Source organism: Erinaceus europaeus, chromosome 10 (assembly GCF_950295315.1).
Source record: "Erinaceus europaeus chromosome 10, mEriEur2.1, whole genome shotgun sequence".
Lineage (NCBI taxonomy): Eukaryota > Metazoa > Chordata > Mammalia > Eulipotyphla > Erinaceidae > Erinaceus > Erinaceus europaeus.
This window is the reverse complement of record NC_080171.1, coordinates 17,083,482-17,108,917: the sequence shown is the minus strand read 5'-3', so window position 1 is coordinate 17,108,917 and position 25,436 is coordinate 17,083,482. Positions and strand designations below refer to the sequence as shown.

At 42.4% G+C, this 25,436-nt stretch overlaps 2 protein-coding genes across 2 annotated transcripts; both read right to left on the bottom strand.

The window, feature by feature from the left end:
- Positions 1-8,451: 8,451 nt before the first annotated feature.
- LOC103114408 (olfactory receptor 13C7-like) lies at positions 8,452-9,481 on the bottom strand. The gene has a single exon (XM_007524084.2). It carries the CDS (start codon positions 9,406-9,408, stop codon positions 8,452-8,454), a length of 957 nt encoding a protein of 318 aa, XP_007524146.1. The 5' UTR covers positions 9,409-9,481.
- Positions 9,482-24,267: 14,786 nt separating this feature from the next.
- LOC103114409 (olfactory receptor 13C7-like) lies at positions 24,268-25,227 on the bottom strand. The gene has a single exon (XM_016188570.1). It carries the CDS (start codon positions 25,225-25,227, stop codon positions 24,268-24,270), a length of 960 nt encoding a protein of 319 aa, XP_016044056.1.
- Positions 25,228-25,436: the final 209 nt, after the last annotated feature.

Here is a 25,436-nt window from a genome sequence, read left to right as displayed (position 1 = left end):
AATCTACAAAAAAAAAAAAAAAAAAACCAAGAAAACTTCCAATGAAGGGGATGGGATATGGAACTCTGGTGGTAGGAATTGTGTGGAATTATACCCCTCTTATCCTATTATCTTGATGAGCATTATTAAACCAATAAATTTTAAATACCTTCTAATAAAAGTTGGTCCATTACTGAAAAAAAAAAAAGAATTATCTAGAACAGTAATGCTTGTGGCATTATCGAATCAATGGCTGTAGGCACAAATGTTTCTTCTCCTTTTCCTTTGTTGAAAGCTAAACATAGAGCAGCAGGAGAAAAGGGGGGTCAGGAGGGAGGGAGAGAGAGAGAATGTGATGCCACAACGCCCAAGCTTCCTTCAATGTGTAAGGAGCCCTGCAAAGCAGTACAATATCCAAGTGAACTGTTTGTCTAGTCCCGGGAGTAGGCGCTCCTAAACCAAGAGCTCAAGGGCAGGACAACTGCTTTGAACCCAAGGATATTTTATGATGGAGACAATTTCTGGTCAGATCTGAAGCAATGGAAAATGATTCACAATAAATGAAGACACTACCAAGGAATAGATGAAATTTGAAAGCCATTGTGAGGACAAAGATTGATACAGATCTCAGACATAAGTATGTCTTTCTTCCATAGCCTCAATATGTCACTGATGTGAACAACACCGTGGATCAGGACATAGCGCAGTTGAGGCACGCCATTCCATGTTAATGTCGTCTAGAATGTGACAGCAACCTCTAACCTGACCCCCCACCCAGTGATTCTTGCTGCTTGAGAAAGTGTTTGTGCCACTGTACACATGTTATGTTATGTTATGTTATGTTATGTTATGTTATGTTATGTTATGTTATGTTATGTTATGTTATGCTATGCTATGCTATGCTATGCTATGCTATGCTATGCTATGTTTTATGTTATGTTGGCATCACATCCTAGCTAATGTTTGGTGTTGTGTATTAAATTCCAGCTACTTTGGTTGATGTGGAGTGGGAAGTTAGTGTGATTTTAATTTTTATTTTCCTGATCACCAACAGTATTGACCATTTTTCATGAGCTCTTTGTTCCTCTACATATTTCCCACTGTGAATTGTCAACTCAGTTATTTTGCTCATTATATATTTTTTGTTGTTGTTTGAAAAATATATTGAGTTGGGTGCTGGGCAGGAGCGCAGCAGGTTAAGCGCTCATGGTGCAAAGTGCAAGGGTGGGAATAGGATCCCAGTTCGAGCCCCTGGCTCCCCACCTGCAGGGTGGTCGCTTCACAGGCAGTGAAGCAAGTCTGCAGATGTCTATCTTTCTCTCCTCCTCTCTCAATTTCTCTCTGTCCTATCCAACAATAACAACAGCTACGACAACAATAACAATAACAACTACAACAAGGACAACAAAATGAGAAAAATGGCCCCTAGGAGCAGTGGATTCATAGTGTAAGCACTGAGCCCCAGTGATGACCCTGGAGGCAAAACAAAAAAACTATATAGGGAGTCGGGCTGTAGCACAGCAGGTTAAGCGCAAAGCACAAGGACCAACATGAGGATCCCGGTTCGAGCCCTGACTCCCCACCTGCAGGGGAGTCGCTTCACAAGCGGTGAAGCAGGTCTGCAGGTGTCTTATCTTTCTCTCCCCCGCTCTGTCTTCCCCACCTCTCTCCATTTCTCTCTGTCCTATCCAACAACTATGACAACAATAATAACTATAACAATAAGACAACAAGGGCAACAAAAGGGAATAAATAAATAAAATAAATATTTTTAAAAAACTATATATATAGTTTTTTGTTTTTGTTTATATATATATATATATATATATATATATATATATATAGAGAGAGAGAGAGAGAGAGAGAGGGTTGTAGGAAGGAAGGAAGTCTTTTTTTTTTTTACTCTAGCGTTATCGCTGGGAGGCAGCATTATAAATCCACTGCTCCTGGTGGCTATGTCCCCCCTCTTTTTTCTTTTCCTATTTTATTCAATAGGACAGAGAAAATTAAGTGGAAAGAGGTAGGAATTGAGAGAAGGAAAGAGAAAGATAGACACCTGCAGACCTGCTTCACTACTAGAGAAGTGTCCCCACTGCAGGTGGGAGCGTTGGCTCAAACCCAGGTCTTTGCACAGCTCTTGGTGTGTAGTGCTATGTGCATTTAACTGGGTGCACCACCACCCAGCCCTGGGTATAAATCCTTTATCAGATATGTGTTAACATTCTCTGCATATTCACTTTATTAATAGTGTCTACAGCAGGGCAGCTGTGTTCCATTTTTATCAGTTCTATCATTTCCTTTTTGGGATGTTACTTTACATGTAGTATTTTAAGGGATTTTGCCTACCCACAGTCACAAAGGCGTTTTTCTATTTTATGATAAAAACTTTATGGTGCTAGCATTCAGGCTTAGGTCTACGATCCACACAGATTTAACTTTTGTGTCTGGAATGAGTAAGTGATTGAAGTTAGTTTTCTCCCCCCACATGTACATCCAGTTGTTCTGGTGTCATGTCTCGAAAATAATTTCCTTTCCCCGATGAATTTCTTTGCTTTTAAAATAATATCAAGTAACAGTATATATTTGGGTTTCATTCCTTTGATCTACTTTGGTCGGGTTCATATGGCCTTGATTCTTGTAGTTTTATATTATCCTAATATTTCTTTTCACTTTTTTTGCAATATAAACACATTTTGGAATAAGTTTTCATTTCCACAGGAAAAAAAACAGCGTGCTGGAATTATGATTAATATTGTAGTCAATCTATGAATCAAATGTAGAAGTTTAATAGTTTGGCAACAATATTGATTTTCAATCCATAAACATGGTATAGTTCTTCATTCTCTTTTCTGGTTTATGGTGGTGGGTGTGGGGATCAAACCTGGGACCCTAGAGCCTCAGGCATGAGAGTCTCTTTGCATAACCATTATGCTATCTACCCCTGCCCTAGCTCTTCATCCTTTAGATCTTCTAAATATAGGTAGTTCTGAGATCTTGCACATATTAAATTTTCTCATAAGTATTTTATTTTTGAATGTATTATTAATGATACATTCTTATTTGTTTGTTTGTTTGCTTTGTCATTGTTGAGGTTTCACTCTTCAGACTGAGTTTTTCAAACAGAAAACTCAAAGCCAGAGGGACTGAAACTTCCTCCAGTGGAGTGGGGCTGGGTTCAAACGTGGATCGTGTACATGACAAAGTAGGCACTCTGCCTAAGTGAGCTATTGCATCAGTCCTGTTTTTATTTCTTAAAACAGATTTTAATTCTGGTCATTAAGAATGTTCCTCAGTTAGGGCTTATGTCTTGTGTGCAGCCCAGGTTCAGACCCTCCACCACATTGGAAGTACCAAGGGAGACTTAACTGTTGGGATATTTCTCCTCCTCTGTCATGTTCTCTCTCTGTCTAAATGAAGAGATTCCTTGGGAATGGTGGAATTCAGGTAAAGGAAATCAGATTGAATGTGTGTTTCGATAAATAATTATTGATATCAGTATAATCCTGCCACTATTGTTTGCTAGAATAGTTCCTATTTGGGCATTTCTATTTCTTTCATTCTGCATGGAGTTGAATCTCGTTTGTGTACTAAGCCTGATAGTCTCTTTATTTCAGATAATATGCTTAGTACTTTCTAGTAAATATAATACTTGATCACTTGGGTTTAGGGTTTTTTTATCTCATTTAGTTTTTTTCTTGTTACTCCTTTTCTATATTATTTTTGGATTGATTAAGTTTTAGAACTAATATCACTTTAATTTATCTGTTGGTATTTTTTACTATATCACTATGCTATATTTTTCTTGTTATTGCCCAAGTGATTACCACATGTGTTTATTATATCCTATCACTTTATATTAAGTTTAGAAACTTTGCACTCTATTTCCATTTATCTCCCCATCTTTTATATTTCTCAATTGTAGGGTTGTGTCGCGGGGGAGAGAGAAGAGACCAGGAACTCGTGCCTAGCGGGAACACAATGCAATGCCTTTATTGGTCAGAGACAACATTTTTTATATATCTCTTTAACTGTAAGTGACAAGTGGGAAAAGGAAATGGCTAGGAGAGGGGGTGGAGAAAAGAAAAGAGCAAGACCTTAGAAAACTTCCATAGCAGCTGTTGCAAAGGTTCTAACCAATGGGATTAACCAATACCCTGCAGGCAGGGCGGGTCTCAGGCAAAACAGTGATTATGTAAATAGACCACAGCATCAAGCAATGCAGCAGGGGGAGCTGGTGTAATGCTCAACACTCAGTAAAGTAGTAGGCCTATAATTTATAAACTTCTTGCTTTAAAAGTAGCACCAATGATAAAGAAATTAAAATAAAAAGAAATCATTTTCTACCAATCATTTCTTTCTGGAAGATTTATGTTTCCATTTTAGATATTTTAGCATTTCTTATAATATAGATCTGCTAGAACTTAATGCTCTTGGATTTTATTCATTTGAAACTACGTTTATTATAAATTCATTCTTGAAATATACTTTTATTGGGTGTTGGAGGGAGGCTGGGTGGTGGTGAACCTGGTTGAGCACACAGGTTACTGTACACAAGGATCCAGGTTTGAGCCCCCAGGTTTGAGCTTTCCACCTGCAGGGGGAAAGCTTTGCAAGTGGTGAAGCAGTGCTGCAGGTGTCTCTCTGTCTCTCCCTTTCCCTCTCCACCTCCCCTTATCTTCTTGATTTCTGGCTGTCTCTATCCAATGAATAAATTAAGATAATAAAAATAAATAAAAATATTATTTTAAAATATATTTTATTGAATATACATTTATGGGGTGATGTTTTATTTCCTTTATTTTTTAATTAATTTATTTATTTATTAATGAGAAACATAGGAGGAGAGAGAAAGAGCCAGACATCACTCTGGTACATGTGCTGCTGGGGATTGAACTCAGGACCTCATGCCTGAGAGTCCGATGCTTTATCCACTGTGCCACCTATTTCCTTTGTTTTTAAATATTATCTCACTGCATCCTAGTTCCCTTATTTTTTTCTTATGAAAGAAGATTTCCACTCACACATGGAGTTACTTAAGCAATAGACTTTGAAGCAATTAATTCTGAGACTGAGATTTATTTGTAGATCATTTATAGTGAAATGCTCTCTGGAACACCTATAATGGAATAAAAGAATTAAAATGGAATAGACAAAGGAGTTGAGTTTAAGTATAATTGCAACAGAGACCAGGCGGTGGTGCATCTGGTTAAGCACACACACTCCAGTGCTCAAGGATCCAGGTTCAAGCCGCTGGACCCACCTACAGAGGGAAGCTTCATGAGTGACGAAGTACAGCTGCAGGTGTCTCTCTGTCTCCCTCTCTATACACCCCTCTCTTCTCAGTTTCTTTCTGTCTCTATCCAATAATAAAAATAAATAAAATTTAAATAAAGAGAATATCTTAAAAATTAAAAAACAAGTTTTAAGTACAATAGCGACAAGACTCAGATGATTTCGTGGGGGTACTCTGGAACTGAAATGCTCATTCAAAATAGTTTCAGGGTAACTCAGGGAATACGGGTCTTACACTTCCCCATTGCATTAGTCTGCTCCTGCACACTGATTTACTAAATGTTGCACTTAAAGCAATATCAGCATGTCATCTCACCATGGGATGGTTAGGGGTGACACCGACATCTTCACCCAGGGCAAAGTATGTGCTCTACCCAGTGAGCTCTCCCCTGGCCTCTAATTAAAATGTCATTACCAAAAATTATTCTCAACTTTAGAGGCCATCCAGTACACTCAAATTAACACTGCTGTTTTTTTATATTCACTACAAGAGTTACATCAAAAAGATTCCATACACCAAGTATTATCAGGGATATGGAGAAACTAAAACTGCTCTAAATTGCTTATAGGAATTTAAATTATGTAGTTATTTAAAAAAAAGTAGTTGTGTATAATCAAACAGATCCACAACACCAATTTTAGATAACGTTTTGTACATAATCTGCTTACAGCAGTACTAGTCACAGATAGTCAATACTAAGAGATAGCACACCCAGTAAGGCAGGCACCTTATTCAGATTACCATGTCCAAGGCTCTAGGTTCTTGATACCTCATGGGAGTGTGACAGCACCCGGAATAGGCCATAGATGGTGGAGTAGTATTATAGTCTCTCTCTCAGTCTCTCTCTCTCTTCCCCTCACCCCTCTACCTTCTCTCTCTTTCTCTTTCTCTCTTTGTCTGTTTAGAATAGAAAGAATTAAAATAGTTGGTTCAGCAGAGGTGTCATATGTATGAACAAAGAAATCATAGTTTCCCCAAACTGGGGCCACTGTCTATCAATAGGTAGGTAAGCACAGAATGGTGAACCTTTAAAAGTGGACTATTATATGTGATAAAAAAAAAACACTGATATATGTTAGAACTGATGAGTCAGAAATATGCTAAGTTAAATATTTCATTCTTGGAAAGATACATATTTTATGGATCCATTCACCTGAAGTCTCTGGAATAGACACATCTTTCTAGATATAAGTGGATACTTCTAGAAAGTAAGGACAATAGATATCTAGACTTGGAGTTGGGGACTGACTGAAAATGGGCATAGCATAAATTTTTTTATGATGTCAGAATGTGAAACCAGAGCTACAGCATGCAAGATTTGGAAGAGTCATCTCCCCATTTCAGTTTGCTATTTCTTTATTGTGGTGATTGCTGGGGCTTCATGCTGTGGGTAGACTTTTGCAGATAGAAAGAGACAAAGAAAGAGAAGAGACACCATAGCACCAAAACGTCCTCCAGTGCAGTGGAGGCTAGTTTAAATCTGCGTGATGTGCAGGGCAAAGAAAACATACTCCCAGGTGAACTATCTTGCTGACCTTCCTTCGTTTCTTGAGGAAGAGAGAAGTGAGGGAGAGACAGAAACAAAGAGAAGAGAGACAACGTGGCACCACTCCCCGTAGTGCTGCCAATGATGCTCCATATGAGTTTGAACACAGGGCCTTGCATAGTACTGTGGCACATGTACTCTGCTGGGTGAACTATCTCCTGGCCCCTGTAGCAGACTTCTTGAAATGACATAAATATTCTAAAATGGGTTTACAGGGATAATTATCCAACTCTGTAGACTTACACCAACTAGAAAGTCAACCAAAAAGAGCTATAGTAGCAAGTTGGAACTGAATCAGTTGAATGTAATATTGAATTCTTGTCTTCACATGTCATAAAGCTTAGAGGAGATATATAACACATTATCTGCTGAGAGCAAAAATGTTCATATATTATTTGAGAGGTGACTTTTTTTCTACTCACTATGATTACGTGTGTGCATATTTGCCTCACTATAACTTAATCCACACAAGCCCCACCCCCTACCCCCCCACACACACAGCATGAGGTTGACTTGATTACCTCAATTTCACAAGTAGGAAACCAAAGTTTTGTAAAATAAAGCAAGAATTCTAAACCTCCCGAAGCTGACACAGAGATACAGCCAAGATTTCCATTATCTAACCCACAAGGGGAATTCAAAGTATAATAATGCTAACAATTGATGACAGTGCCCAGTCTAATCCTAAAGAAACAGAGGAGATGAATTTCACTACTGGGGTCTTTATGGCTGCCAATATTAAAGCCAAGGAAATATTAGAACTCAGAATTTGAAATTTACATTATAATGATTTATATAAAGGGAAATTTGCTAGAAATTTTATTCTTGGATTTTAACATTTGCCATCTGATTAATTTTGGCATGAGTTTTCCTCCACAAATTTGGATAAGAAAAGAAATGTTCTATACATACATATACACAGCAGACACAAATACATATGTATTTTTTTTTACCAAAATTGACTTTAGGATTTTAATCAGGAAGCAAATGAACTGAGCTATAACTGTCAAAGAGAAGTTAAACAATGTCATTTTAAATGTCTCAGTGTTGGCAATTCTTAAAAATGACAGGTCAAATTTCAATTTGAATACCACTTAAGAAGTAACTTTTCCTCACTGCCATGTTATTGTATAGCAGAGCAGAAAAATAGCAGAATTGGCACATGGCACCTACAGATTGTATTTGGTCTACAAACGAACAAAGAAAAATGCACATATATTTTACAAATTTTATTGCTTATTTTAAAAAGATTCATTTTATTATTATTTGTTAATGAGAGCACAAGGACGAGAGAGAGAGAGCCAGAGCATCCCTCTGTCACATGTGATGATGGGACTCAAACTTGGGGCCCCAGGCTTCATCATAGGGTCCAGCATGCCACCGCCTAGGCTACTTATTGTTTTTATTTTTCAAAATGAAAAATACAATTGAATAGTCACTTGTTCTTCATTCTCAGAAAATTAGTACAACTCCCTCTTCATTCTAAGTAACTGGCAATTCACTGTCAATCACTCACAAAAAGTAAATTTGTTTCAACAATTTTGTGATAAAACTGACATGCGTGGGGCAAGTCTATCTTACCAGAGATTATTTCCTAGTGTGGAACTACAAGATAAACTCCTTCCTCCCATTGTCACTGGACAAAGCAATTCTGAGTCACCAGGTTCTTTACAGCAACCTTCACATCCTTGTTTCTGAGGCTGTAAATGATGGGGTTGAGCATGGGGGTCAGCACTCCATAGAAGAGGGAGATGAGCTTGTCTGAAAGGTCCTGTTTGTCTGCCCCCAGTGGATCCTTAGACTTGGGCTTCCCATACATGAAGAGGATGGTTCCATAGAAGACGACCACCACAGTGAGGTGGGCAGAGCAGGTGGAAAAGGCCTTTTTCCTGCCCTCAGCTGAGGGGATCCTCAGGATGGTGGCAAGGATGAAGATGTAGGAAACCAAAATGAACAGCACTGGGACCCCCAGAAATATCACATTGGCCACCCCCATGCTGATCACATTGATGGTGATGTCAGCACAGGCCAGCTTCAGGACAGCCAGGATCTCACACGTGAAATGGTTGATGATATTGTCCCCACAGAAGGGCAATTGCACTGCAAGAGAGATCTGTACCAAGGAGTTGACTGCACCTGCCACCCAGGAGCTGGCAGCCATGGGCACATAGGCAGCCTTGCTCATGACCACGGGGTACCTGAGGGGGTTGCAGATGGCCACATAGCGATCAAACGCCATCATGCCCAGGAGCACACACTCTGTGGCCCCCATGGCAAAGGACAGGAACATCTGCACAGCACAACCTGAGAAGGAGATGATCTTCCTGGGAGTCAGGAAACCATCCAGGACTAGAGGGATGGAAGAGGTGGTGTAGCAAATGTCCAGGAAGGAGAGGTTCCCCAGGAAGAAGTACATGGGTGTGTGCAGGTGGGAGTCAAAGATGGTGACCAGGATGAGGACCCCATTGCCCAGCAGGATCACCAGGTACATCAGCAGGATGAGCACAAAGAATATTTTCTCCAGCTTTGGGTGGTCAGACAAACCCAGCAGGATAAACCCTGCAACAGTGGACTGGTTGGTCACTTCCATTTTAAATTCTCTCTTCTACTCTTAGGGAAATTGAGTGTAAAAACCCAGGTATAATGGGGTATGGATATGAAGATTTGTTACGATGAGGTGCTTACAGAATTTATAATCAACTTTATCCATTAACATGTCAATTTACAAAATGTGCACCTAGATGATAATATTATGTATTTAAGTTACCTTATTCAGGATATAGTAAAAATAATCTGAGGGTAGTTGTGCACCTGGTAGAGAACACATGTTATCATAAGCATGGATCTGAGTTCAAGTCCCCAATCCCCGTCTGTAAGGGAGAAACTTCAGAATGGTGAAGCAGTGCTGAAGGTATCTCTCTCTCTCTCTCTCTTTCCCTTCCTCAATCCTCTCAATTTCTCTCTATCTCTAAAAATAAATAAATAAGTAATGATTGGGGGGGGTGGAAAGGCTAGAAGTGGCAAAATAACTCAGATGGTATGTTGTTTTTTGCCCTGTACATCACTCAGGTTTAAACTCAGCTCCCATCACATTGTAGGAAATCTTGGTGCTATGGTTTCCATTCTCTCTCTCCATCTCTCTCTCTCTCTCTATCCCTTTCTGTTTCTATCTCTAAAAAAAATAATTAAAAAGAACTAGGAAGACAGCCCAGCTATAGTACTCATATGCCTGGCATCCCAGATTCAGTCTCCCAAAACTGAGGAATTTTTCTGACTTCTCTCACTTATTAAAATAAATGTTCCTTAAAAATAAAAGTCGGGGGAGTCGGGCTGTAGCGCAGCGGGTTAAGCGCAGGTGGCGCAAAGCACAAGGACCGGCATAAGGACCCCGGTTCGAACCCCGGCTCCCCACCTGCAGGGGAGTCACTTCACAGGTGGTGAAGCAGGTCTGCAGGTGTCTATCTTTCTCTCCCCCTCTCTGTCTTCCCCTCCTCTCTCCATTTCTCTCTGTCCTATCCAACAACGACAACAACAACAATAATAACTACAACAATAAAACAAGGGCGACAAAAGGGAATAAATAAATAAAATAAATATAAAAAAATTTTAATTAAAAAAAAAAAGTCGGGATAAAGCAAATCAAAAATAGGAAGAGCAGAGCCAGGGAATATAGTCACTCTATGATATACAGAAGCACTTAACCAGGACAGTAGAGTCAGTGCAATTGAAGGGAGTGATGAGCAAGGGTGGTTACACCTGGGGACCCTGACAAGACAAGACCCTGGGGGTACAGTGTAGGGCAAGCACTGGCCAGGGGCCTGGGCTCCTGTGCCTTGGTCTTCCAGGTCCCCTACTGTCCCTGCAGTGTCCTTGGGACTTGAAATCTGTTGTGCTCAGTGATGATGATGGCTGACATCATGCCACTCTTTTTCCCAGCTCTAATTCTGTGCTTGTATAATGATTTTCTGAGGACTGGCTCCATGTGGAGCCCTACCTGGAGACTGTGAACTAGTCAGAGAGGTCAGGCAGGTTAGCATCCACCTGGCACTGGCATGTGTCACTTGGCGCTTGGTTTACACGTCATGTCTGTGAGTTTGGCTGGTGATTCCCTCTTCGTGACTCTGTCAATAAAGACTTTCTGCAGGGGGTGGGGAATAGAGATTTTAGCAAGTATCTGTACATGCCCTCTCTAAACAAGACCCTCACCCACAACATTGAGAGGTCCCAAGTTCGTCCCAGCCCCTAGGGGTCCTTCACGCTTCCCAGTGTAAGCCTCTGTGACTTTGTGATAAGGTTCTATGCTTTGCGAGTCATTGTAAACGTCAGAACTCCTAACTCAGACCCCTCCACATCTGAGCTGGTCATAAAGCCTCTGCAATGTCATGTCAGCACTTTCTCCACAGAAAGGCAGGCAGGTCTACCAGCCCTCGCAGAGAGGCTACTCAAAGCACGTGCTGCACTGGAGGCTGCACATCAGAAAACCTCAAGCTTGCATTTTTCTTGTCAAAGACGAGGATAAGCTCACCTGGACAGCATGCCGACTTTGTCATACATGAGGCCCAGGTTCAAGACCAGTCCCCAAGACACCAGTGCTATAGTGTCTTCCATCCACCGTATTTCTCTCTCTCTCTATTCCTGAAAAAAGTCAGCCCAGAGTGGTGAAGAAGGGGAAGGCGGGGGCAGGTGGTGACAACCCAGTTAAGCACACACACTACAGTGTGCAAGAACCCAGGTTCAAGACTATTTTCCCCGCATGGGGGAAAGCTTCACAAGTGGTAAAGCAGTGCTGCAGGTGTCTCTCTGTCTCTTTCTTTCTCTATCTCTGCCTCTCCTCTCAATTTCTCTGTCTCTATTCAATAATAAATAAAATATTCTTTAAAAAAAAGAAAGGGAAGGGGTATGTGAAAAAAGTGAGGAGGGCAGTGGAGTCTAAAACTGTCTATCACAGGAGATTAACAGCAGTCATCAGGAATGTTTGGACAAAAGAGATATGTTTTAGATATATTCATAATATAGACTGGAAACTCTCAGACTTGGCAGGAACATTGTAAAATAAATTATCTGTGTTTCTTCCCCCCTCTGTTGCATAAAGATTGTCTATAGAATGGTTTTCTCATTTCTACTTTCAACGTATTAAATGGTGTAGGGCGTATGGTCCACAGTCCTTTGTCAGACAGCTTTACAATGGACAGAGACTTCCTCCCCACCCCTCTGCGCCCCCACAGCCCCACACACTGGTGTAGACCCTGGGAGAGGTATCTGCCCTTCCGCCATAGAGACCCATCTGAGACGCAGAAGTTCTGACAGATCTCCCCTCTCAACCATCTTCTCCCCACCTCCCTGAGGAAGGCTTGGACACACAGAGAACTCGATTTAAGTCCTATGTGGATGTGAGGCAGTGGGGAGGTTGGGAGCTCACCTGGATGGAAGGTCTCAGGGCAGGGAAGATGCGACTAGGCTTGGGAAGTGACCTTTCGCAGCCTCGCCCTGTGGCACCATGCCCCCGCCGGATGGAAGCTTAGCTGTTTGGAAGGAAGCTGTCCCTTCAAATTTCACTGCAAGGCAAAGAAGGTTTAAGGCTGGCTGTTGCTGCAGGGTCTCTGGGTGCTCCCCTCCTGCCCTTCTCCATGCCCAGTGAGATGGGTGGAAGGACAAATTAAGGAAGAAGCTGATGCCGGAGCCCTGGCAGCCATGCCGGCCTGTACACTCCTCATGGCCCACCCTCTCTCCTGGGCTTCTTTCAGCGATCAGTGGAGCAATTCCAAGCTCTGGTTGTTTGGGGGCAGCTTTAATCCCAGAAGCAATTTAGAGCTTGGTGAGAGGCCTCACAGGAGTTTAGGGACTGTGTCCCACACACACAATTAGTTCAGCTCTAACTGCAACTTAACTTCACCTCTGAGAAATGTTGCTTTGCCTAGAACATTCCTGTCCTGTCCTTGCCTGGCTTCCTGGAAGGAGAGGTGTGTGCACCCTCGTGACTCTGCGGTCACCCCCAGGTGAACACTCAGTGAAGGGAGCTGAGACCCAACTGCTTCTGCAGGGCTTCAAGTGTTTCTGTCATGGACAACTGCTGTTTTGTTTTTTTTTTTTAAGATAATTTTTATTACTAGTCAGAATTTAAATTTAAATCTACTTCTTAGCACAAGAGTTTGAAAACAAAGTATCTTACAAGTATAAGTGCCTCTTGTTGCTTTATAGCTTTTAATATCCAGTCATACAAGGATTATTATGTTAAAATTGGATTCCTTTTTTAAATACCATTTTATTTCAATTTCTGCCTGTAAGTGTGAAGTTGAAAAATAAGATCAGAAGAGAAAACACAAGTAGAATCTGAACTGGAGTTGGTGTATTGCACCAAAATGAAAGACTGGGGTGGATGGGGAGAGGAGAATACAGCTCCAAAAGGGATGACAGAGGACCTAGTGGGGGTTGTATTGTTGTATGGAAAACTGGGGAATGTTATGCATGTACAAACTATTGTACTTCCTGTTGAATGTAAAGCATTAATTCCCCAATAAAGAAATTTAAAAAAAGAAGAGAAACACTAAGCAGAACCTGGACTGGAGTTGATGTATTGCACCAAAGTAAAAGACTCTGGGGCTGGGGGGGTGGAGACTACAGGTCCAAAGCGGATGACAGAGGACCTAGTGGGGGTTGTATTGTTACGTGGAAAACTGAGAAATGTTATGCATGTTATGCTTGTAAATAAATACCATTTTATTATGGGGGCTAATAGTTTACAGTTGTTGGCACCTGGGCACAACCTCTTATCTCCCCATAATAGGTGTCTGCAAAACACCCTCACCCTCAGCTTTTGAAGATTTGCCAAGTCTTTTTCCAAATTATATGGTATCTTCTACCTTCTACCAACAGAAAGAGTTCCTCACCCCAGAGGGTCCCGCCCAGAGGGAGAAATATGGGTTTTGTACAGAATGGGGGAGGTTCCTGCTGTCATAGAGTTTAGGAAGGCAATAGATAGTTATTGCTATAACCAAATTATTTGGCAACTGGGTTAGCTTTGAAAATCCCATCATTAGGATTTGCTATATCATACCAGACCTCACCATAATTTATGTCCTTTCATGCTATTTACACAGAGCTGTAGCTTATAAAGGAACACCACCAGTTGCTTCTGTTCTCCCTGTTCTAAGCTTATACATGATTTAATATTTCAAATAAAAAGTCATTATTAGAGATGTATTAACAATTTAAGTCCACTGTTAAAATTCCATTTGATTACCAATTTGAAGTCTTAAGTGCTTAGATTGAAGGAATATATATTCAGAGCTATGATCTATGCATCAAAAAGTTTGAGACATTCAATCCATTTTTCCCCTCTCATATTAATTAAATAGTGATTTGTGAGACTGAGTTAATAGCAATGTATATTAGCACTAAAGGTCTGTGTAACTCCCCCTCCCTCCTCCCTCCTCCACAGTGAAGCTGAACATCTACCCTCACCATTCACCCAGAGATTTATACTTTGGTGCAAAACTCCAAACACAGATTCTGCTTTGAGTTTCCCATTCTGTTCTTCTTTCTCAACTTCTGTTTATGAGTAGGATCATTCCATACTCATCTTTGTCTTTCTGGCTTATCTCACTTAACATAACTCCATCCAAGACTGAAAAGGTGGGTTCATTATTCTTAACAGCTGCGTAGTATTCCATTGTGTATATATATACCACAGCTTTCTCAGCCACTCATCTGTTGTTGGGCACCAGGTTTGCTTCTAGGTTTTGGCTATCACAAATTGTGCTGCTATGAACATAGGTGTACACATATCTTTTTGGTTGTGTGTTATGGAGTCCTTGGGGTCTATCCCTAGGAGAGGAATTACTGGGTCATATGAAAGGTCTATTTCTAGCCTTGTAAGGGTTCTCCAGACTGCTTTCCACAGAGGCTGGGCCAATTTACATTCCATCAGCAGTGCAGGAGGCTTCCTTTGTCCCCACAACCTCTCCAGTATTTGTTGCTGTTGTCCTTTTTGATGTGTGCCATTCTCACAGGGAGGAGGTGGAATCTCACTGTTATCTTTATTTGCGTTTCTTTGACAATCAGTGACCTGAAACAACTTTTGTTGTGTTTATTGGCCTTTTGGATCTGTTCTGTAATGAATATTCTGTTCATATCCTCTGTCCATTTTTGAATGGGGTAATTTTCTTTTTTGTTGCTAAGTTTGGTAAGTTTTTTATTGCACCAGGGTTATGACTACGCTTGGTGCTGGCACTATGAATCCATAGCTCCCAGTGACCATTTTTTCATTTATTTTTCTTTCTATTTTATTTGACAGGACAGAAAGAAATTAAGAGGGGAGAGGAAGACAGAGAGGGAGACAGAAAGATACCTGCAGACTTCACCACTCTTGAAGCATCCCCTTTGCAGATGGGGAGCAGGAGGCTTAAACCAGGTCCTTGTACATGGTAATATATGTGCCATCTCCTGGCCCCCTTATTCTGAATGTTTTAAGGATGCTCTATACTGTTTATCTTAGTGATTGAACCAATATTCATTCTCACCAACAAGGTATTGTCCCCCTTCACATCCTTGCTGACATTTATTGTTACTATTTTGCATACTTTCATAAAAAAAAATGTTTATTGGGGTTGAGTGGTGGCACAAAAGCTAGAGAGAACATATACCATGTTCAAGGAATGGGGATCAAGCCCTGATCCCCTCAAGTAGAAGGGAAAGCTTCACAAGTGGTGGAGTAATGCTGCAAGTGTTTTTGCTTCTTTCTTCCTCATCCCATATCAAAAGGAAAGAAAAATGGTTGCTTGCAACAGTGGTGGAGTTATACAGGCACTGAACCCAACCAGTAGCCCTGGTACCCATATATATATAACATTGGTTTATAAGGTTGAGTATTTTAGAGATGAAATTCTGTTGTTAACTTGTTACCAATGAATATTTTTTCTTTTTGATTAGTGATTTAGTATTGGTTTACAAAATTACAGGATAGCAGGGATACAGCTCTATACCATTCTCAACCCCAGAATTCTGTGTCCCCTTTCCCTCCACTGGAATCTGTAGTGGTTCTCCCAAGCTCACAAATATGGGTTGACTATTATTTCTATATCTATATGTATTTTCCCATGTTTCCCAGGGTCCTGCCTTCTTTTCCTTCCTTCCTCCCTTTCTTTCTTTTTTTTTTTTTTTGCCCTTGTGCTTCATACTATGTACACTTAACCCAATGTGCCACCACCTGACATCCCCACTTCTCTTCCTTTCTAAGTCACACCTACAGCTCTCACTACTTCCAAATGTCTTTTATTTTTTCCTCTTATCTCTCTGGGTCCTGATAGATTTGAAGTTCAGAAGCTTCTGTTCATTTTCCTCCTATCATTTCTCCTCCTCTGGGAGTATAGACCAAAATTCTTATGGGGATACAGTAAGTGGGAGTTCTGGCTTCTGTGACTGCTTCTTCACTGGACATGGGTTTTGGCAGGTTGATCCATACCCCCAGCCTGTTTCTACCTTTCCCTTGTGGGGCAGGGCTCTGGAGAGGCTGAGGTTCCAAGACACATTGGTGAGGTCATCTGTCCAGAGAAGTCATGTTGGCATCATGGAAGCATCTGCAACTTGGTGGCTGAAAGTTGGTAAGATACAAAGTAGGACAAATTATTTAATAAAAAGGAACCAGAAAGGAATATAGTAGGTGATAATAGGGATTTACTGGGTGAAATAGGGATTTTTAAGAAGCTAGGAAGTCTACTTTAGGTATGTTCCCAGGGGCCTATATGACTTTAATAATTTTTGCTTGAATTTGATTGTTAACATGGAAATGGACTTAGAATATTGTCTAGAAGATGTGGTCAGAGTTGAGAATAGAACCTGAAAACTGGATTAGGCCAGAGAGTAGCTCCCAAACATGAGGAGAATATATAAATACAATGAACTGTTTACCCCATCAATCTGACCTTAGGCCCATGTATTTAACATGAGTCCCTGTCAGTCTGAGCTCTCAGTCTATGGTCACAGCTGGGAACAATGTAGGTGGCATTCATTTCAGGACAAGTCTTCCTCAAGTGGCAGAGTAGACTGACCTAGCCTCCCTTCAGAAAGGGGGCAGTCCCAACCACTGCTACTTTATAGTGACAGTATGGTCCTAGAGAGGCCCTCGGTGACCAATGATGATGTTTCTGATGGAAGTGACCAGTGATAGTGGAGAGAGCAGACTATTAGAGGTCTAGGTCCACCATATCTATGGGAGATTAATAGGATTCCCTAGCTAAGGTTCTAAGTGATGGGTTGGCCTGGTGTTGACCAAAAACTTCAACATTATGTAAGCCAGTCTTTTGACATTTTCCAGCTTCTATAGTCCCTTTTTTACCCTATGAACTTGGACTTTCTCCCAGCTATTAAAGAGTTGAGTGTCATTTGTTGTATTCAAACTGGTATTAGTTCTATAGGGTCTGGCCTCATGTTGGGGAGAAAATACATCTAGGATTTTAGTGGGGTCTAGGTTAGCCTTGAGTTTTACTGCATTTACTTGTTTGATGATTGTTTTTTTTTTATTTTTATAAAATGGATATATTGATAAGACCATAGGATAAGAGGTACAATTCCACACAATTCTCACCACCAGAACTCCATATCCAGTTCCCTCCATTAATAATTTCCTATTCTTTATCCCTCTGGGAGTATGGACCCAGAGTCTTTATGGGGTGCAGAAGGTGGAAGGCCTGGCTTCTGTAATTGCTACTTTGCTGAACATGGACATTGGCAGATTGATCCATACTCCCAGCCTGTCTCTCTCTTTTCCTAGTGGGGCAGGGGTCTGGGGAGACAGGGCTCCAGGACACATTGGTGGGTCCTCTGCCCAGGAATGTCATATTGGCATCATGATAGCATCTGGATCCTGGTAGCTGAAAAAGAGTTTAGATAGAAACCAGAGCAAGTTGTTGACTAATCATAAAATCATCTGATGATTCTAATAAAGGTTTCCTTCCCTAAGGACAATAATTGTCTTTTAGTTGATATATATTTTTGCCAGTATATCTCTTTGACAAAGGCATACAGTTTTTCTTTTAAAAGTTATCAAGGGGTGTCAATAATGCTGATGTTGTCAAAAGAGATTAGGAAGTATATTTTACTTTCTTCTGTATAGTTAGTTGAGTAGATAGAGTGTTTGAAGGAAGTGAAATATGATCTAGGAGATGAGGGTGTCTAGGCCTACGTAATAAATATTTTATTGGAAATTTTATGGTGCCTTCTACTAGGTTTAGGCCAAACTTATTTGGCTTGAGTCTAGTCATAGAGGGCTACTAAGCACTTTTACTTTGAGTTTCCCTAACTTACAGATACGTATATACACACTCCCAGTCCCCTAGACCTTAGCCTATAACTAGCATCTATAATTACCAGTATATTACCACATCAGGTCCACCACCAAAGTGCCAATATCCTCCTCTACCTAAAATTTATTGGAATCCATCTTCTTTTATACCTCCTTCACCCCCTCCCCATTTGATGATCTCAGTCTGCTGGTCTGCTGTCATAATCTAAGGGCTTGTTTTCTTTCTTTCAATTTTTATTTGTGATTAATAGTGAGTTACAAGATTGTAAAATTACAGGGTATAATTTCACACCACACCTACCACAAAATATGTTCTAAGTGGCCTATGACTTTACTAATTTTTGCCTGAGCCTGATAGTTAACATGCAGATAGACTAAAAGTATTGTCTGGGAAGATGGTGTCAAGAGTTGAGAACAGAAAGCTGGATTACACAGAGAGTAGCTCTTAAATATGAGGAAAGTATATAAATGCCATTAACTGTCTCCTCCCCCCCCTCCCATCGATCTGACCCAGGACCCATGTCTATCCATATTCAGCACAGGAGCCTGTGCAACTTCTGCATCCCTGTAGGTCTGAGCTCACATTCCTGATCATAGCTAGGAACATTCTAGGCTGCACTCTATACAGGCCCAGTCTTCCTCAAGAGGCATTGTAGGTTGGCCCAGCCTCCCTTCAGAGAATGGGACAGTCCCTACCATTACTGCTCTATAGTGAGGGCAAGGGGCCACGAGTATGAATCTGAGTCCTTGCACAGTGTAATATGAGCGCTTAACCAGGTGTGCCACCTCCTGGCCTCCTATTCTATGACTCCTTTTTTTTTCTATTTTATTAGTGATTTACAAAATTACATGTCAACAGGGGTATAATTCCATACCGTTTCCACCACCAGAGTTCTGAATCCCCAGTGTCTCCACTGCAAGCCTCAGCAGTTCTAAGGTTACAGCCATGGGTTAACTATTACTTCTATAGCTATCTGTTTACATTTGTACATAATTGCCCCCTTTTTTCTTCCAGGTCTCATCCTCTCTTCCCTATTCCGTCACTTCTTTAGCTAATCATCTGCCAGTGGACATTTTGGCTGATTTTTCTCGTAGGCTGTTGTAAATAATGCCGTTATAAACATAGGGTTTGTTTTCTTTTGATGTTGTGTGTTCCTTAACTTAATTTATTTGTTTGTATCCTGCATATAAATGAGGTCATCCAGTACTTGTCCTTCTCTGTCTGAGTTATTGCACTTAGTGCAATCCTCTCCAGTTGCACCCACATGGTAACAAAGGACAAGATTTCATCTGGGTAGTATCCCATTGTGTGCATATACCTCAGTGTTTTAATCCACTAGTCTGTCGCTGGACGTTAGTTGCTTCCATTATCTTGCCTATTGTAAATAGTGTTGCAATGGGTGTGAGTGTGTATCTATCTTTCCGAGTGTTCTTATTTCTTGCCTTTTTGATAATAGCTATACGGACAGCTATGAGATTACCTCATGGCTTCATTTGCGTTTCCCTGATCATTAGTAATGCTGAGCCTGCTTTCATGTGACTGTTGGTTTTCAGTGTCTTCTTTGGAGAGAAATCTCTTTTTAGACCCATTGTCCAATTTATCTTGTTTCTTAAGATTTCTTTACTAATGAGCAAGAAGAAAAAGAGAGAGAAAAATATTTTCTCTCTTGAAAGAAAATACTTAACAAAGGTTTAAAAAAGAGAGGATAGAGGGAAAAAATAAGAGTATCACTTTGACACGTGATACTGGGGATCAAAGTCAGAACTTCTCCATTGCCCTTTTTTAAATCAGTTTTTTTTTCCTACTAATGAGTTGCATGATTTTTTTTTTCTTTTCCCTCCAGGATCATCACTGGAGCTCGGTGTTGGCACTTTGAATCCACTGCTCCTGTTGGCCATTTTTTTCCCTTTTATTAGATAGGATAGAGAGAAACTGAGAGGAGAGGGAATAATGATAGATAGATAGATAGATAGATAGATAGATAGATAGATAGATAGATAGATAGGGACTTGTAGACCTGCCACACTGCTGACTCTAACCGGATCCTTGAGCAGGTCCTTGCACTTCATACTATGAGCACTTAGCTGGGTGCACCGCTGCTAGGCCCCCTGAGCACTAGGCAGTATGGACATTTTTAAAAATTTTTATTTATAAAAAGGAAACACTGACAAAAACCATAGGATAAGAGGGGCACAACTCCACACAATTCCCACCACCAGAACTCTGTATCCGATCCCCTCCCCTGATAGCTTTCCTATTCTTTATCCCTCTGGGAGTATGGACCCAGGGTCATTGTGGGATGCAGAAGGTGGAAGGTCTGGCTTCTGTAATTGCTTCCCCACTGAACATGGGCATTGACAGGTCAATCCAGTATGGACATTGTAATACTATTGATTCTTCTAATCCATGAGCATGGAATATCTTTCCATTTCTCTGAGTCTTCTTTAACTTCTTTCATTATGTTGTTACAGTTTTCATTCTTAAAGTATTTTTCTCCCTTGGTTAAATTTATTCACAGAGTATTTTATTATTTTGACACAAATATAAGTGAGATTGTTTCTCTAATTTTTCTGATAGTTTGTTGTAAGTGTGTGTCTTTCTTTTTAAATTATAGCTATCCCAGTGAGTATGATATCTCATTGTGGCTTTGATTTGTATTTTTCTGATAATTAGTGATTTGAACTTTTTTTATGTGCTCATTGCTCATTTGTGTATCTTCTTTTAAAAAATATTTTATTTATTTATTAGTGAGAAGAATACGAAGAGAGAGAGAAAGGATCAGACATCACTCTGGTTCATGTGCTACTGGAGATCAAACTCAGAACCTCATGCTAGAGTCCAATGCTTTATCCACTGTGCCACCTCCTGGACCATTTGTGTATCTTCTTTAGGGAAATATCCAATTCTTTGTCCATTTTAACTTAGTTATTTCCCTTTAAATGTTATTTATGGGGAAAGCGAGCTGGAAAAAAAGATAAAGAAAGAACCAAAGGATCTCTCTGTGTGTGCCTGTGTAATTACCAGGACTCTTCTCTCTGTGTGTGCCTGTGTAATACCAGGGCTCTTCTCTCTGTGTGTGCCTGTGTAATTACCAGGACTCTTCTCTCTGTGTGTGCCTGTGTAATACCAGGATTCTAGGGAAGCAGAACCAACTTCCCTTTGGCCCCCAACAAGCCACTTGATTGAGTGGGAGGACACAACAAAATTACATAACAAGGGGTGTGAATAAAGGAAAGAAATTGAAGTCATTGTCGCAAGTGATCACACGTGTAAATAGGTACCTATACCAGATCATACATATGAATATAGAGGTAGGTTGAATGACATTAGGTCTAACATGTATAACGAACATGTATTTTTCTCTGCAGGCACTTTTCCACATTTGGAAATACGTGCTTTTGAAAGAAAATACTTAACAATGTTTAAAAAATCAGCTTCAGTTGTAGGGCACAACTGGGAGGCAAGTTCCCCTAGAGGCCACTGGCCCAAAGGCTCCACTAGCTGTGACTGGCCTAGCCCAGAAAGCTGAGCTGCACAGAATCAATCCACGCCTTCCTGAGGCTTGGTAACTGGGGGCCTCTAGATCTATTGGATTGTGAACAGGGCTAAAACAAACAAACAGTGTGAGCCTCACAACTGGTGGGGACCATGCTTGCCAACCGTTGGAGGACACTTATTTTGAGAAAAGCAAAGGTAAGAGACAGAAGCTGAGCTGCAGAGGCTGGGCAACCTCCAGGGACGCTGGCCACGACTCTCCACCAGTCAGCCGCACCCCTCACAGTTCACAGTTGAGTCACATAAACCAAGGGCCGCAACTTGTTATCTAAGTGGGTTCAAGTTGGATTTCTGCCAGTGGCCACAGGCAAATTATCGGTTCATCCAGCTGACTAAAGAGGACTGGCAGGGCCTGGGCAGTGGCAGGTGCGGTCAAATGCACACCTGGCCATGAGCATGGGACCTGCACAGGCATCTGTGTCCCACCTGCAGAGGGGACGTTCCACAAGCAGTGGAGCACGTGCAGTAGGTCTCTCTCTCTCTCTCTGTCTCTGTCTCTGTCTCTGTCTCTCTCTCTCTCTCTCTCAACTTTTCTCTGTCTTATCAAATGAAGAAGGGAAAAATTGGCCACTTCTTCTTCTAGCGTTTGCCCTTCTTCCGTAGCCAGTCAACAGCGTCAGGTTGAGCCTGATGTAAAGTTTCGAGACCTCCTTTGAATCTGGAGAGGTGGCAGTCGTGGACTATGTGGGTCATAGTCTGTCTGGAGCCGCAGGGGCAGTTCGGGTCGTCTCTGACTCCCCAGCGATGGAACATAGCGGCGCACCGGCCATGGCCTGTTCGATAGCGATTGAGGAGGGCCCAATCATAACGTGCTAGGTCAAAGCCGGGTTGACGCTTGCAGGGGTCTGTGATGAGCTGTTTGTTCTTTACCTCAGCTGACTGCCAACTCTGTTTCCAAGAGACTGGAACAGAGAAGTTCAGTGTAGGCGTAGGGGACCAGATTGGGTGACGAGACGTCAAGCGTTGGACAGGGTGGGCGAAGATATCCGTGTATATTGGCAGGTCCGGTCGAGCGTAGACGTGGGAAATGAACTTAGATGATGCCGCATCCCGACGAATATCTGGCGGGGCGATGTTGCTAAGAACTGGCAGCCATGGAACCAGGGTGGAACGGATGGTTCCAGAAATTATCCTCATGGAGGAATATAATTTGGAATCGACCAAGTGGACATGGGGGCTACGGAACCATACTGGGGCACAGTATTCTGCAGTGGAATAGCATAATGCCAGAGAGGATGATCGCAGTGTGGAAGCGCTCGCGCCCCATGAGGAGCTGGCCAGTCTTGCAATGATGTTATTCCTCGCGCCCACCTTTGCTGCAGTTTTTATGAGATGTTCGTGAAATGACAGGGTGCGATCGAGAGTAACGCCAAGATAGACTGGCTGGGCTTCATGCCAGTCTATCTTGGCCCGAGAGTGGTAGATTCCTCATGCGGGCACTAAACCCCCATGATAACCCTGGTGGCAATGAAATAAATAACCAAAAATAAATAAATAGCAAGGCCTGCTCACCTTGTAGAAGCTGACATTATCATGTGTGAGGACTCAGGTTCAAGCTCCTGGTTTCTCCTGTGGGACGAGCATAGGCTCATGAGTGCTGCAGGTATCTCTCCATCCATCTTCCTTTCTCTCTCCCTCTCCGTTTCTCTCTGTCTCTCATTCTCCACCAAAAAGAAAGAAAAAGGGAAAGAGAAGGAAAAGGCCACCAGGAATGGAGCCATGCAGACAACCACCCAGGTGGTCAGAACAGGAAGCAGAGAGGTGAGATGATTTGCTAACACAAAGACGTCAGGAGTGACATCCTCCTTAGTGAGAGATGGACGTCGCTGTCAGAGTTCTTGTGCAGCTTGGCCTCTGCGCAGAGGACAGGAAACGTCTGAGAAGGACTTGCAGCAGGACCACACCCAGTTCACACGTCTGTGCTGAGGTGAATAGCTGCTTTCTGTGGCAGGCTGGGTTCCCAGGAAGTCAGCTACAATGGGGACCTTCTCCTGCAGGATGTTTACTTGTCTGTGCTCCTAGCAGTCCCAGTCCGCAGGCAGGTAATCAAAGAAGCAGGGAAATTATGAAATGCCATGGGGCAGTGCTCAAGCTGAGGGGGCCAGTAATGATGGCCCCCCACCCCCTTTAAGCAAGGAGGGCTAGTCCTTGGATGTGGTCTGCCTCGGAGAAGGGAATGTGACTTTGAGGGAAATAACACTCCTCAGCCAAAGGTGAGGCAGCAGGAAGATCCTGCCATGTGCTGCCAGACACCAACACTCCCAGCAGCCGGGTCCTGGGAGCATCAGCCCTCAGTGGGGAGCCCCCTAGGCCTGTGGGCACCCACCACAGCCTCCACTGCACCCTCAGCCAGCACTTCTCAAAGCTTACCATGCATACTAATCACCTGTTGGGGGGTCCTGTTTCAAATGCACGCTAGTTAAGTAGGTCTGCTGCGAGCACCAGATTCTACACGTCTTATAAGCAACCAGGTGACCCGGACACTTTGGGTGCACGCGTCACACTGTGAGCACTGCGGGTCTGAACGCAGCTTGCCTTCTCACACCTGTTCTGAGATTCCCAAGGAAGAGCTAGCACAGGGCAGGGATCACCCACTATGAAGGGGGGAGGCATTTCTGAGTCATCAAGTTCTTCACAGCAGCCTTCACATCCTTGTTTCTGAGGCTATAAATGATGGGGTTGAGCATGGGGGTGAAAAGTCCATAAAAGAGGGAGATGAGCTTGTCTGAAAGTTCCTGTTTGTCTTCCCCCAGTGGGTCCTTGGACTTGGGCTTCCCATACATGAAGAGGATGGTTCCATAGAAGATGACCACCACAGTGAGGTGGGCAGAGCAGGTGGAAAAGGCCTTTTTCCTGCCATCAGCTGAGGGGATCCTCAGGATGGTGGCGATGATGAACACATAGGAGACAAAAATGAACAGCACTGGGACCCCCAGAAATATCACATTGGCTACCCCCATGCTGATCACATTGATGGTGATGTCAGCACAGGCCAACTTCAGGACAGCCAGGATCACACATGTGAAGTGGTTGATGACATTGTCCCCACAGAAGGGCAACTGCACTGCAAGAGAGATCTGTACCAAGGAGTTGACTGCACCTGCCACCCAGGAGCTGGCAGCCATGGGCACATAGGCAGCCTTTCTCATGACCACGAGGTACCTGAGGGGGTTGCCGATGGCCACATAGCGATCAAACGCCATCATGCCCAGGAGCACACACTCTGTGGCCCCCATGGCAAAGGACAGGAACATCTGCAGAGCACAACCTGAGAAGGAGATGATCTTCCTGGGGGTCAGGAAACCATCCAGGACCAGGGGCACAGAGGAGGTGGTGTAGCAGATGTCCAGAAAGGAGAGGTTCCCCAGGAAGAAGTACATGGGTGTGTGCAGGTGGGAGTCAAAGATGGTGACCAGGATGAGGACCCCTTTGCCCAGCAGGATCACCAGGTACATCAGCAGGATGAGCACAAAGAAGGTTTTCTCCAGCTTGGGGTGAGCAGAGAGCCCCAGCAGAACAAATTCTGTGGCAGCAGACTGATTGGACAGTTCCATATCAATCTCTTTCATCAATAAGAATACTGAAGACAGAAACATGCTTGTGTTAAGACCTTGCTTGTTTCAATAACTAGAGCTCCCGTTAGGATGTCCCTAAAATCATAGACAAACTTATCCTATGGGATTCAAGTATAAAACCAAGTTACTTGGGGCCAGGTGGTGCCATACCCAGTCGAGCACACATTTTATCAGGTACACGGGCCAGG